At 41.4% G+C, this 13724-nt stretch overlaps 3 protein-coding genes across 3 annotated transcripts in view; 2 read left to right on the top strand and 1 right to left on the bottom strand. All coding sequences in view use genetic code 11, as the record gives it.

Moving 5' to 3' along the window:
- Positions 1–1123: 1123 nt before the first annotated feature.
- On the top strand, positions 1124–3422 carry EGR_04969 (hypothetical protein; the record flags this gene model as incomplete). The annotated part of the gene is made up of 2 exons (XM_024494218.1): positions 1124–1194; positions 3155–3422. 2 exons carry the CDS (start codon positions 1124–1126, stop codon positions 3420–3422), a joined length of 339 nt encoding a protein of 112 aa, XP_024351312.1.
- Positions 3423–3887: 465 nt separating this feature from the next.
- On the top strand, positions 3888–6080 carry EGR_04968 (hypothetical protein; the record flags this gene model as incomplete). The annotated part of the gene is made up of 3 exons (XM_024494217.1): positions 3888–3942; positions 5008–5110; positions 5819–6080. 3 exons carry the CDS (start codon positions 3888–3890, stop codon positions 6078–6080), a joined length of 420 nt encoding a protein of 139 aa, XP_024351311.1.
- A 3815-nt stretch (positions 6081–9895) lies between these two features.
- EGR_04967 (Serine/threonine-protein kinase PAK) overlaps positions 9896–13724 on the bottom strand; it is a gene marked incomplete at both ends in the record, with an annotated part of 35281 nt that continues 31452 nt past the window's right edge. The window contains 2 exons of the mRNA XM_024494216.1: positions 9896–10206; positions 10721–10898. Of these exons, the coding sequence (XP_024351310.1) occupies positions 9896–10206; positions 10721–10898 (489 nt within the window). The remainder of the gene's footprint in view (positions 10207–10720; positions 10899–13724) is intronic.

The raw sequence follows: 13724 nt of genomic DNA, 5'->3' as shown, positions 1-13724 counted from the left end.
AAGTGGAAAATCAGGATACATGTCTTTCAAGATCGGGTTCGCTTTCCGCTGCCACCAATGTAGCGTCCCGAGACTCCCTGAAGACGAAAGAAGACACAATACTCGGGCAGAATATATATATTCAGCACGGAGAAGGTGTCTGGGTTATTGGCATGGCCCGAAAGACCAGCCCCACTTAGCGAGGTACAAGGGGACCCATTCAAAGCACAAGAGTGACGCCTCACCAATACCGAGGGATAAACCATTATCGTATTACAAATTCGATTAAAGTAACCTCTATCACTTTTTGCAGGAATATCTGACGAAATGCCGATACATCTAGTATAATGAATTGCGCAAAAACGTCCCCTCATATTGCTTCTCTATTGCCGAGCGTGGTTACTTTCATCAGCTTTAAATGTAGATTGTGGACTCATTTTTTAAGATCAAGCCTTGGTGCGTTAGCGCTGGCACCAAATTGGCGTCAAAGCTCTGCTCCTTGAGTCCTCTGGCATTTGTCTTCAACTCTTGAAGCCCTGATATCGTAATCAGCTATTTGGCTGCATCAGGTCTCCTCCCAATGTAGCGCTTCATCTCAGCAGGAATGCTGATGGGACGGAAATTGACAGGATCATAAAAATATAGACATAAACAAGACAGTCTGATACCAAAACAAAGGCACGAGAGACTGAGCAGTTTAATGCACCCGTATAGCAAATATCGTTATGTTGTGGTCTGATCACACTCGAAAGTCTTGCCACTAAGAGAGACTCCGGAAACCGAGGGAAGAGCCCATGAAGTTCTACTCATTTCCAGTGAGCAACTTTAATAACTATTGGCAAGTAACTTGGCAATGTAGGTTACTCATTTTCATCTCCGTGATAGTGAACCAGATGAACTTCTAAGAAGGCACACGACTCATTACGTGATGTATTAGGAGTGCATGACCTTAAGCTGTTGCCCCAGCGACCTGATTCAGAAGCGCAATTTGGCTTGTATGCGCCTACCTTAATTTGAAGAAAACCAGGATGCCAAATTCGACGCACTTTCACCGGTATATGTTAGTTCCTAAACTAGCGGCCTTTATCTAATTGCCTAGAGAACTAATATCTTTTTGAAATGGTAACACAAGCATGTGCTCACTATGGTCTACCCACCAATCACTCAAACATTTGTTGCATGTCCAAAGCTTGGATTTTTAAAGATAATGACGAAGTAGGTCAAAAAATGCTTTCAAAAGTGCATCCCATTTTAGTGACCCCAATTTTGTGTAAACAAACCGTAGGGGGTTCAATATCGATGAAGAACAATACACCCTTTAATCGCGGACGCCTTGTGAATTGAGGGTGAGGAAGTAATCTTTAGCTCCGAGGATACGGGAAATGCACGCAACGATGCTGGTGAAGAAGGAGCAGTAAGACATAGAAGGAAATCTTTAAACAATCCGACAGCTTGAAAGAGGTGTAAAATCCAATACTTTGATTGAATACTGCAGCCTATACATAAGAATTTGGCAACGGTACCTATTTCACTAGTGGAACAAATAAACAATATTAAAAAGTTGAAGGTAAGTGACTGTGTTCATATGGTAAACATTGGGTAGGTTGACGCAGAACTTTTGAGAAATCCTGAATAACTATTAAGTTTGTGAATAAAAGCCGTCCTCAAAAAGTGAGTAACGAAGGACATCATGATGCTGTGGATAGGACGGTCCAATGTTTTGAGAAAAGTAACCGGAATTAGCGCTTACTACCGGTTGTCGTAAAGGGCACTTTTACTTTTGTGCATAGGCAAGTGGAATGGTTATCTCAAATTAGAAATGATTCCATCATGCTACCTCCAATATTTCTTTTCTCAAAGTAATTCCTCTTAACGGACTTCATTAAGTCGTGCTCATTTCGAATACGTGAACAGAGTCGCTTTGTAACTGCAAGCGAATTTCACATCCTCTACTTTAATGGCATCAAAAGATAGTGTTTGCGAGGAAATCCAGTATTGTAGGTGGCGCAGTTGCATATTTAGATTGCATACTTTGTGCTGGCGCTTGGTGGTGTTTGCCACGTAAGCAACGAATAATTTGCAAAAGCGATTTCGTAAGTACTGATTTAAATTGCGCCAATTACTACTTTAAGAAAGCTGTCCTCCAAACAACGACCAGTAAAATTTTTTGATAGGATTTAACCCGTATTTTGGCTGAAATCAACAACATTTGCCAAATCTACACAATAAATCGAACAAAACGTCGTATATTTATCTGAAATTCATGAGACATAAATGCAATCTGACATGCAAGTGACATCAAATCACCTTGGCAAGAAGCATCATAATAAACGCGGATTAAACTGTTTCTGATTTAACGTTAATACAAAAGAGCGAATTTGTGTCAGAAGAAAATTAGAAAACTTCTGAGGAGTTGTTTGTTTGGGCAAGCGAACTTCAGGCAACATCGGATAGTAGTACAGCGGGAACCCTGGTTCGACTACTATCGTCACAAAAATGAAGAACCCTGCTAACTTCCAAACTGTCAAGTGATTTTTGCGATCGTTCACGAGTTATTTTGGCTTGATATTATCCACGATGACACTACATGGAGTTGAAGTTCCGCCACTCTCGGGTTTTGGGTATTTTGATGGTTTTGAACAAGTCACTTTGCTCTCCTCCTTCATTTCCTCGGTAGAGTTCTTTTTAAACGCCTTGACTACAGCATTTTTGGCTAAAAATAAAATTACACAGTCTTTGGCATTCAAACACCAAAGTGACAGAAAACCAGTAAACCGATCAAGACCTACAAGATTCAATTAATCTCAAAACCTGGAATCTTATCAAAAATCAAGCTGAAACAACGATGAGTATTCAGTTTTGGGCACTGCTTTGAAACAAAGTAGTGTGCAGCATACCTAATACTTTAATTTAGATTTACCTGATACGCGTGGCAAAATAAAAGTTAATAAACAGGCAAAACCTCTGCAAATCTCGCAACAAGGTAGGTAATACGACTTAAGGATTTTAATTTTGCAGCCCATAGTGCTTTGTCAATGGAAAAAATTCAGTCAAAACAGGCATTGTACCCAAACACAAAAGTCACCACCCCATTGCTGTAAAGTAATAATTTTCGATCGCCGTCGCTAAATTGTAAAGGGGCGACCTTCAATTTCACCAAAAATACGCCTGTTAGCCAATATAAACAAAAGAGAGAGATCACCTTTGGTGATTTTTACCAAAGTCACATAATACTATTTACCTGTTTATTTTTAATAGCCTTACAAAATTTTCATTCAAATATTTTTGCAGAAGTTCACATTAAAATTTGGACACTTAAGTGCCTTAGCTTTTCCTGTGAGCAAACGGAAGCTACAAGTGCTGGATCTTTGAAGTCTAGACATTCTGTGTTACTTAAGAATTGTCTTAGGAAGTGGAAACATTTTGTCTTTGGCATAAAATGAGCATACGCAAAGTGCTTTTTTAATGAAAAACTCTTTGAAAATCATATTTGATCTTGTATTTTCCAGTAGCACTTCAGAGTTATTTTGCCTTTTATTACTATAGTACAAAGCAGTTTGACTACCGGGAACACACGCTTTGGGCAAGTCATCCAGATGGAAGTACAAACCGCAGAGATTAGATATAAAACAAACTTAATTGCAAAACCTTTATTGTTTGTTTAATTTTCAGCTTAAATAAATGACTATCTAGGACCTCCGCCTTGGGACTATATCAGTAGCTCTAACCATTTTTTACGTTAAAAGTGCATTTTCTGTCATATTGTTGTACCTACGTTCGCCCTCAGCAAAGTCTCGGAGCACTAAATTAACGACAGCGGTAAGCCAACCCGATTTTAAAGGTCATCTCTCCTTATTTATACTGCTGGTTGATAAACCTTAGCTAGGTGGCAGATGCATATGATGCGCATGGTAGGATGTGGTACAACCCCTAGAAAAAGGTCTGAAAATGATGTCTACCTTGGTAAAATACCCAAGTTCTGTGTTCAGCAGGAATGGATTTAACAACTAAGTCAACACAACCATTGGCCATGAATCACCTGGAAAGGTCTGTTAGGGAGCTCCCTTCGGCACCTGTATGAATATGTCAACGAAGTGAACACGCGATACCTCCTCCACCTGTCTACTGGCTACACAAAACCTACGTAGAAATGGCTAAGTATCACTGAAGCGTGAACAAAGTGGTAAGAGGAAATGAGACGTCATTCTTTATACGCCTGTTCTTCTAGTTCAGAGTTCCTACGATTGGCAATGGACAAGCCTGATGCCTAGCACATTCCTCGTCCACAGTGCCGTTCTCGTACAGAACTTAGTTTTAAATCCAGTGGAATCCCCAAAAGGAATCCGTGACATTACGGCCGAACGTCTTCTAAGTTCCATGGAAGTTCGATGGTTAGCACGGTAGAATCTTGGTTTTGTATTATACAGCGGCATTTACGTTATGACGGGCGTTGTGGAAGGTTGACTAATGGGTGCGTCAGGGAATGCGCTTGGGGAAGGAGAGGGACTGTGTAATACTTAGCCCATCTCGCTCATTCATCGGTGTACCTTTATGAAAATTCCTTATTTTCAAAATTCATTTTCCTTTTTCACTGCTTGATAATGTATAGCATTATGGGACTTACCTGAAGACGAAAGAAGGCAGAATGTTTGGGCAGAATATGTATTCCCGATACACAGTGGGGCTTAGGGTTACTGGAATGGCTTGGAGGCCAAGCCGTCCAGCGGACATAAAACGGCGGATCCCCTAAACAGTCACTCACCAAAACCGCAGGTTAAACAAACAAATGGCATATTGTATAGCTACTAGTTTGAATGACATCGGTTCTCACTTATAAATACGCCGTGGTGAAACTCAATTTGTTTCAACAGAACCTCTGATTTCAGAGTTCGGTTATTAACATAAGGTCATGGCTTTGCCCACCTAGGCTACCTGAGTGACAATAAGTTGGCCAAGCTATTTAGTTCAATGAATGACTTACGGAAGCTTCGCAAAGAAATCTTCTGTGTTAACTTATGTCTTAATAAGTTTTCTACCTTTTTAATGTTGCTCCTCTATCGTTCATAGTTATGAATAAATTTTTCACACCTGGCTTCTTTACTATATCACTGGTGCAATGTGGAACGGAAAAGTCAACGCGGCTTCATTAGCCCCCCTCCCCGTTAGGTCCTCTAGCGGCCACCCTCAATCCTTGCAGATCAGATGTGTTATCCAACGCCTTGCTTGACTTGTGTCTCCTTACTCCTGGTGTAGGGTTTTAGATCTTTGGAAATGTTAATCGTGGAAATTTTTGTTACTGACCCAAAGGACTAGGAGACCATAGGCATGAACCAAACACTGTTGCTGAAATGAAAACACGGGACTGTGTAATTCACAAAAAACTTTGCCGTCCAATCGCACCCTTAAGTTACAGCAATGTGTTATAAGAAGAGATCATAAAAACCAATGACAAAACCCACAACTGTCTAGCTACTTTAATGCGATCTCATTACTACAACTTTAGCAACTTATAGCTAGTAAATTGCAAAAATGAACCGAATCGAATCTTAAGTTGGCACGTGACTCGTTATGTGATGTACTATAAGCATATTTCCTTAAGTTAGCCTCCCAGATATACTATTCAAAAGGCATAATTTTTGCAACGTACTCACTAGACCCTGACGAAAAGGCAAAGGCCAAATTTGATGTACTTTCGTCGGCATCGATGAGCACCTAAGCCTGCACCCATAACTTATCGCTTTGGAAACTAATAAAGTCTTAAAATAGTAAGGCAAATAGGTGCCTAATATAACCTCCTCACCTATCACTCAAACCTTTATTTCGCATTCAACTCCTTTAGTTGTTCTAAAAATAGCTATTTAATTAATTGTCAAAATACAGGTAAACTCTGTCCTAGCGCCCAGATATTATTAAAAAAATTTTTATCACATAGTACTAGTGTTTCAAACAATATATTTCTTTTGCACAATACTGCCTTTTATTTGCGACTTAGTTCTTTCCTCTTTTTGAATCTGAAAATCGTGGAAATACTGCCAATAAAGGAACATAAGCCAAATAAGCCCGCTTTTCCTAAATTTAGCAAAAACTGTTACAGAAAATGACGGGTTATGAACTCTATTGGCCAAAATTTATCGCAAATTAAATAAGCCAATGTTTCGTTTTCAAAAGTACACCCGTTTTCCGTGACCCACGTATTTGTGAAGACAAACAGGACAGAATAACGAGCCGTGTAGTCGCATTTACAACAGTCCTGGATTTTTTTGAAAAATTTGAGCTGTACGTTGAGCATGAGCAGGCCGCCTACTGATCCTAGATTAAGAAAACTGGATGCAAATATGCTAAAGGTGAAAGAATGGTGGGTTTCAGATGAAAATATTGTTCACGACAACTCAACTTAAAATAGCCACAAAATGCAGCATAAATAAAGGATGCTAGTGGTCTTGATTGTTTGTGAATGAATACTGGATGTATTCATCAGTATACCATGTAGAGATTGAAATAGGCACCGTGAAGAATCCAAGAACAATCTTAATTTTAACAAATAAAAATTGTATTTTGGAAATTGGGGGTCGATGGCCATTTTAAGGCCATGGAGGAGATAAGTAGCGCACTTTTATTGGGAGTAACAAGAATTTGCACCAACAAGTGGCTCTTCGAAAGTGCCTTTCCTGGTCTGTGCAGAGAGGAATGTCAGTACCATTGCATCCTGCAAACATCTAGCTCATTTTTTCAGGAAAAATCCTGTAAATGCATACTGATTTTGGGTGCAAGGCAGACTTATCATCTGGTAAAGGAACAGGGCCAAAAAGCAAAGGAAGTAATTTCTAGTAGTTTGCGCAAACAGGAAGATTAACAGTAATAAACAGACAGGAGCATCATTGTCATGCCAATTCGTACGGCGTTGAGTCACCCTCGTGACCTACCTTGATGACAAGATTCAAATTCTAACGTTGCGAAGACTGTCGGATTCAACAGATGAGCACACGCTACTTTATCATTAACAGCTACTTGGCAGAATTCATTTGATTTTACTTCAAAAAAATACATAAGCAGGGTGACCTTGTGATTGTGAGTGGGGTCACGTGCTCATTCCTAAGTACACCCAAAGGTCTTCTATCCGAGAAGGCCTAGTTTTGCAATCGACATAGTTGTAAAATACTCAGTACTGCCGCTAGATTATTGTTTACCACTCAGGCAAAGGCAAGTATGCGTGCACAACTTTGCGATTAAGTTAAATTTTTGCGAACAAGCACAAGCTGATTATTTCTTAAAAAATAAGACTGTCCTCCAAACAACTGCCGGCAAAAACTATGATAGGATTTGGCCCAGCAGTGCCTGGATAATACATTTTAACATAAATTAAAAATAGTTTCTAAACTCTTGATGAATTTAACAAAAAGACCGTTTACTTAACTTGATTTTGTAAGGCGTAAGTGAAACACGACAAATAAATACCCCTACAATACATTTCCGGGAAATGCCATGGTAAAGGTAGGTTACATTAACACTGGAATTATTTAAAAATCAAAAAAGACAATTTAGGTCATGAGGAAAATAAAATGAGAGAAGTTTTGGAGAATTGTGAGTTTGTGCAAGCGAACTTCAGGTGACATCGGATAGCAGTGCAGCAGAAGCCCTGTTTCGGCTGCTATCGTCATAGAAATGAAGGACCTTGCTAACTCCAAAACTGTCCAGCAGTGCACCTACTCACCCACAAGTTATTTTGGCTTGGTATTGTCCATAGTGTAATCAGCATGAGTTGGAGACTCGACACTCTCTGGATTAGGGTCTTTTGATGGTTTTGAACAAGCAACTTGGCTCCCCTCCTTCGATTCCTCACTCGAATCTTTTTTAAACGCCTTAGTTATGGCGTCCTTAGCTAAAAACCACAAAAAGCTAGATAGTCCTTAGTGCTTGTAATGTTAAGTTGCAGTCATCTAATAAACACAATGGGAAACCTCTGCGTGAAAGGTTCATTTATTCTCCACATTTCGAGTTTCATTTAAGTATTAGGCTAGAATAAACGTAGAGTTATAATATTCAGACATTGCTTTTGAAAATTAATAAAGTAACATGCTTAACACTTTCAGGTCGTATTCCTTGATTTAAAGTGAAGAAACGGGTAATAAACTAGCAGAAATTATGAGTACCTAACGCTAGGAAAGACACAGCAACCCAAGGTCTTGATCATTTAACTCAAAGTACATTGTCCATAAAGTAAAGTAAACCACAAATATCTACCCTACCCGCTCGTATAAGTCACAGCACCATCGCTGTAGCGACAATTGGTTTCTGGCCCCAGCCGATGAACTGGGCAAAACCGACCTTTAATCGCGCAGAAATACTCATTGATTAACATAAACAAAATTAAAACCTAAAGAGGGGGGTTTTTGCTAACAGCAAATGGTGTTAAAAAGTAGCGATCTTTACAAAAAACCAAAATTTTAACTTTTATCATCCTGAAGGTAATGTTCGGCTAAGCCTATTTTTAATGTTATGTACAAGTTGATTGTTAAAATTTTGGCTCCCAAACTGCCTTTGTTTTCTGTCGTGCGCTATTTCCAAAGTTTGTTTTAGTATTAAGGTTTTTCGTGCGGCAGGTATTTAGATGGATGAGGACCTCTTCGAAAAATACATATTTTCTTTGACATTTTGCGGCATTTAAATGTCGCTTATCTTTTGACACTATTGCATGGGATAGCACGAAGGCTGGAGGCATATCCTTTAGACCGGACTATCCAAGATATATCACAAACCGCTAAAACTACATGCTTAAACACAAGTCAAACTGCTATATTACAATTTTTACGTCTTGGATTTGGCAACGATAACTTAGAGGTCCCGCCACTGTGCTTTATCCTGGCGGTCATGCAGTTTAGCCCTCAGCCCTCCTATACGTCGTTATTACGTCTTCTGCAAGAGTATTATGTCTTCTTTCGTCTTCAGAGAAGTCTCGGAGAGCAACACAAATCGTCACAGCTTACCACTTTAATATTTTGGTTTTTCGGAATGGATGTATTCAGTACCTTTTATGGTTGATTCTGCTAAAAATTTGGCATTGTAGATATTTTTGGGTCCACTTTTACTATCTTTCAAAAATGCTCTAGTACTAACTGGTAACTTAACATCAAGAGACGTCTTAAGCGAAAAGCCTTAAAGTTTAACACGGTCAAAAATCTCTGCCTCCGCTTAGGTCTTGAACAATTCTACCAGTACACAGTTCTTCAACCTTTTTAAGCTTTTATAATCACTTCTAATATACTCCATTAAAATAAAATTGTATTAAAACGCCTTCAACTTTCACTGCAAACCAGACCTTGGCAATAGTGTACTTCAATATCAGAGCCCAAGAAGCATCCATAAGTGAGCCAAATTGGCGAGGACAAATAATCAGGCAATACCTTGCACCACAAATCGTTTTGGGCGTTACCACAGATTTCCATGGGTACCTCTTTAAGACCTTGTAAATAACCGCCAGTTTGTGGACGTCTCTAGGTAACCCACAGATCCACAGACAGATAATCTACCACCTTCATTGAAAGACTGTGATGACATGGTTTCTTTCACAGCAGTAGGAGAATTTCTGCCTTGTTACGCCTGCTCTTGTAAGTATTCAGAGGCTGCTTCAAGCAACAGTGAATACTCTGCACCATTGAAAATACAAGCATTTGATGAGAGGCTGGTAAAACTATTCTCTACAACGTAATTGAGGCTTGTTTGACACACCAGCCTATCATGCGCGCATTCCGATAAACTGAAGGCCGCTTTGGCATCTTTGGAAAACGAAGAACTAGAATCCGAATCCCTGTAAAGATAGAAGTCGTCTACATTAATAGGGCGCTCTGAGGTTGGGTCTAAAGTCGGTTTGCGGTCACCTATGACGTCGATCGGAGAATTGTAGGTTCCGCCCAATGCGTCACTTTTCTTCTCCCCCCCTAAAGACAGCGATTCTCTTGCACACGAAATCTTCCTGGTTTCCATATTTCCTCCTGCTTGTGTAAAGTTCTTGTGCTGCGGACTTTTTTGCACCAGACTTCATGGCTTCAGAGGTACTCGTCACCACATCAGGAGATGACAGTTCTGGACGCCTTGACGCAGTCGATTTGTCATTGCCACTACCTTCTGGATGGGCCGTTGAGACGCTGACTTCAGAAAACAGCGTAGCCACAGCGGCAGATAGAGAAACGCTTTTGTCCACCCTAGTAGAAGAAGCCGTATCTTGGAGCGCTGAATAGAAATATGGAAGACACGTAAATGTTAACGAAAGGTAGTTTAAAAGCTGATAACCCACAGCGCAATAAACATGTTTCCCTGCCTAGTGTGAGGAGTTGAAGCTAAAATCTGTGGAGTGGAGATAAGACGTGGACGGTGGATCGTGGAATCCTACAGACAACTTCCTTATCCAACCCGCCCTGGATGCAATCAACGCAGAGCTGTCGAGTGCACAAACAACCGATTCGGCCTCTTCAAGTACCTCCAGTTGGTTGCAGGCTGTTAAAAGTGTTCTCATCGGCTCCACCGAACCAAAAATAAAGCCCGTAGTTCTTAGTATTGATTAGGAACGGTCAAAAGAGGCGCCAGGGCGGTATTAAGTCTGTCCTTACTTCGGTCGAAGATTCGTGTAGTGAATACCTAGAGTCAGAAGATGTTCGGCTGCTGCTTCTGCAATCACCTATCCAAACGGAAGTGGAATGCGGCAAAGCACATGTACAAGTGCCTCAATGCACGAAATGTGGCTCACCTGCAGAAAGAAACCTTAATCCACGTGGTTGTCCTCCACCCCTCACTCCCCTAACTCCAGATGGCATGCTCCATGTGTACGAATCGGTGACTACGCCATCCTCATCCTTGTAACAGCAACTAATATCGCAATTGCTTGCTCCACCTTCAACCATAGCATTCGGCGGCCCGTCGCATGTCTTCAAACAGACAAATTTCCGGGAGGTAAAAGCACATTTGGAGCATGATAGCAATGATTGTGATAATGTTGATCATGTGAAATGGGGCAAAAGCCTACAGTCTCCGACCTCTACTGATCCATCCATTTTAAAACTGGTAAATTTAAAGCTTTTCTTGGTCTCGAATTGCCTCAAAACGGTTGACTGATTTATCGCCGTGTTCCAAATATTTCAGGCCATAAAATCTGAGGAGGAGGAGGTGGAAGGAAGAGAGATGGGTCAAAAAGATCAGCCGGTAGCCTAAACTCAGATTGGGGCAGGAGCAGAAAGTCCCATCTTTCAGTCCCACAGCAATATCCTATCTTGAACCACTTGTTGTAGTTCGTCCTTTATAATTCACAGCAAACTGGTGTTGCTGATTTTTTAATCTTTGGCGGAGCGTTGAAGGAGTATGAGAAGGAACCTCCAAATTCAAGTTTAAGCAGTATAGCTCGACTTGAAGATTGTGACAATGCTGTCAATGCGATAGCCGCGCTTGTAAGTTCATGTCAAGGATGTTTAAAGATAATATATGGTTTGTTAATGACGGTTGTTGATGGACCGCTTCTGAAGAAAGACAAGGTTGAATTAAAGAAAGTGTGGGTAGCTGTTTGCCCTCATTAGAGAGGGATTTTAGTAACAAGGAGTTGATGTAAATTTTAGGTCAGCATTGTTCCAAGGTCATGGCTCACTTCTGCGCCAACCTGTTTCGATGACAAAAAAGAAAGGCAACCACAATTTCATGCCAGTCGGGTGCTTTTCAACCTACCCCCCTTTGTAGTCCCCTCCTCTCACCTCAATGGCTTCACTTCACTTCGATGTCTCATTTACCTTTGCTGTTTGCGTGTGGATCGTGTGGTCAAGCCAAACACTCATAAGCACTCCCTAGATCGGGAACTGGAATGCTGGATTGCTTCAAAACACTTTTGCATGTTAATCTTGGGTAGCACATGTTAATTTTTCCATTTGCCTGCACGTATTTCTCTCCTCAGCCCTTTTCGGTTCAGCAAGGAGTGTATAGAAGGAGTTGATATTCCCTCTTTACTTCCGATCATCACATTTGATCGCAGTATTTCAGATAGCCTCAAAACATCAGTGGAGGTGGGTGTCCTTTTCGGCCCACAACCGGAAGTACGAAACATTAGTTCAGAGATCTGAGAAGTTTGCCTCTGTGAGGCAGTTTGAATCGCGCCTATGAACCCGGAAGGAGTCATCTTGCCTCCTGATTGGTTCTACGGAATGCTTTCATCTGGATCACAATTACACGTGTGCCTCCGTACGAGGTCGCCGTATCCGAAAGTAGAGACGAAGTTCTGTGTGTCCGCGGTGTTGATGCTTGCACCAGATGAATTTATGTTGGTGGAAAAAGGATTGTTTGTGGCTTGTAATGCGACCGATTGCGTGATCGGTTTTGGTGGTGGGTGTGGTGGTGATGGTCAAGTCACACGGGATATTTGCATCTGCATGTCCCTCTTCCACAGTTTTACACTTATCTCAGCGTTGAGCTAATGCACACAAGGTCTCGGCAGTGGGAGAGGTGTCGGTGTGGTCGAATCATTCTGCAACAACTGGCTTGTCTTCGTGTGAAGCGCGTGCCAACTTGTCAAAGTGGTGGATAGTCGTGAATGTGATCACGTTTTGTTCACCGTCTAAACAAGCGTATTGGCTCCTTGAGCAAATTCAACATGTGTCGGCCTGCTGTGTGTCCGATATTGGGCTGACCACGTGCTAACGCGAATGACTGCCATCTCTTGTGAATGGAGTCACCACTACAGGTGGACGGATAATTGGTCGTCATGGGGACGGATGAGTGTTCCATTAGTGTACCGTACCCTACTTGAAATCGTCTGTAGGTGTGAGTTGATAATGCCGAATTCGTTGACGAGCCACCTTACTTATTCCTTGACATTGCGTGCATGCGCCTGCTGCCATCACTGCCTTCCATCAGCAACGGCGTCGGGTGCGGCCATTGGCATGATGCCCACTTCTGAATGCAATATCACCGCATTAGCGTCCTCTTTGCATACCCGCTTGAGAATTACAAGTCTCAGTCTGGTTTGAGGTACTCTCCCATCCCCATTCTGTCTCGGATTCTCTTTTTGAGAACAAAGTCTTCCCAAACTGAAGAATGCTGAGTGGCTTTCCTTCAGTGAACCGCTGGTGGCACGAGTGTACCAACCATCAATGCACTGTGTGTACTACTTTCCCACTTCTTAATGTTTACATTGTTAATTTGGGTTGTTTTGCAGCTACTGGAATGATTTTTAACACCTTTCTGCTTCACTTAATTTCGCTGAACATGTGCACCAAATCATTCATTCCTAAATGTTCCAGTCCGTTCCACCAGTCGCACATTTATCATCTGTCCATGGTAAAGTGGATGCATTCCCACCTCTTTGTAGACTTTTTAACCACCCTACGGACCTTTTTACTGGTGGAGGCTGCATTGCATTGGTAGTTGTTCGATGAATTGCTCGGGGCGACTACTACCCATCCTGAATGCATGTGCACCTGTTTGTGTTCGTTACTTGCAGGCCCTCTACTTAATCGCGACCAACGGGAAACCGGAGATAAAGGACGCTGACAAACTGAGTTCTGAGTTCCGTGACTTCCTTGACTGCTGTCTCGAGGTGGACGTTGAGAAACGAGCCACTGCCCACGATCTCCTCAAGGTGAGATTCCTTGTTTTTTGATATTGATAGGCTTTCGCTCATCTCACTAACATGGAATCCTTTTCTGAGTTGACTTGTTTTTCTTGGTTATGTAGCAGTACGAGTGCTCACCTGTTTTAAAAGTCACTTCTGTTAG

Source organism: Echinococcus granulosus (genome assembly GCF_000524195.1).
Source record: "Echinococcus granulosus chromosome Unknown EG_S00034, whole genome shotgun sequence".
Classification (NCBI taxonomy): Eukaryota; Metazoa; Platyhelminthes; class Cestoda; order Cyclophyllidea; family Taeniidae; genus Echinococcus; species Echinococcus granulosus.
Note: the sequence above shows the minus strand (reverse complement) of the source record. Positions and strands in the feature narration are given on the sequence as shown.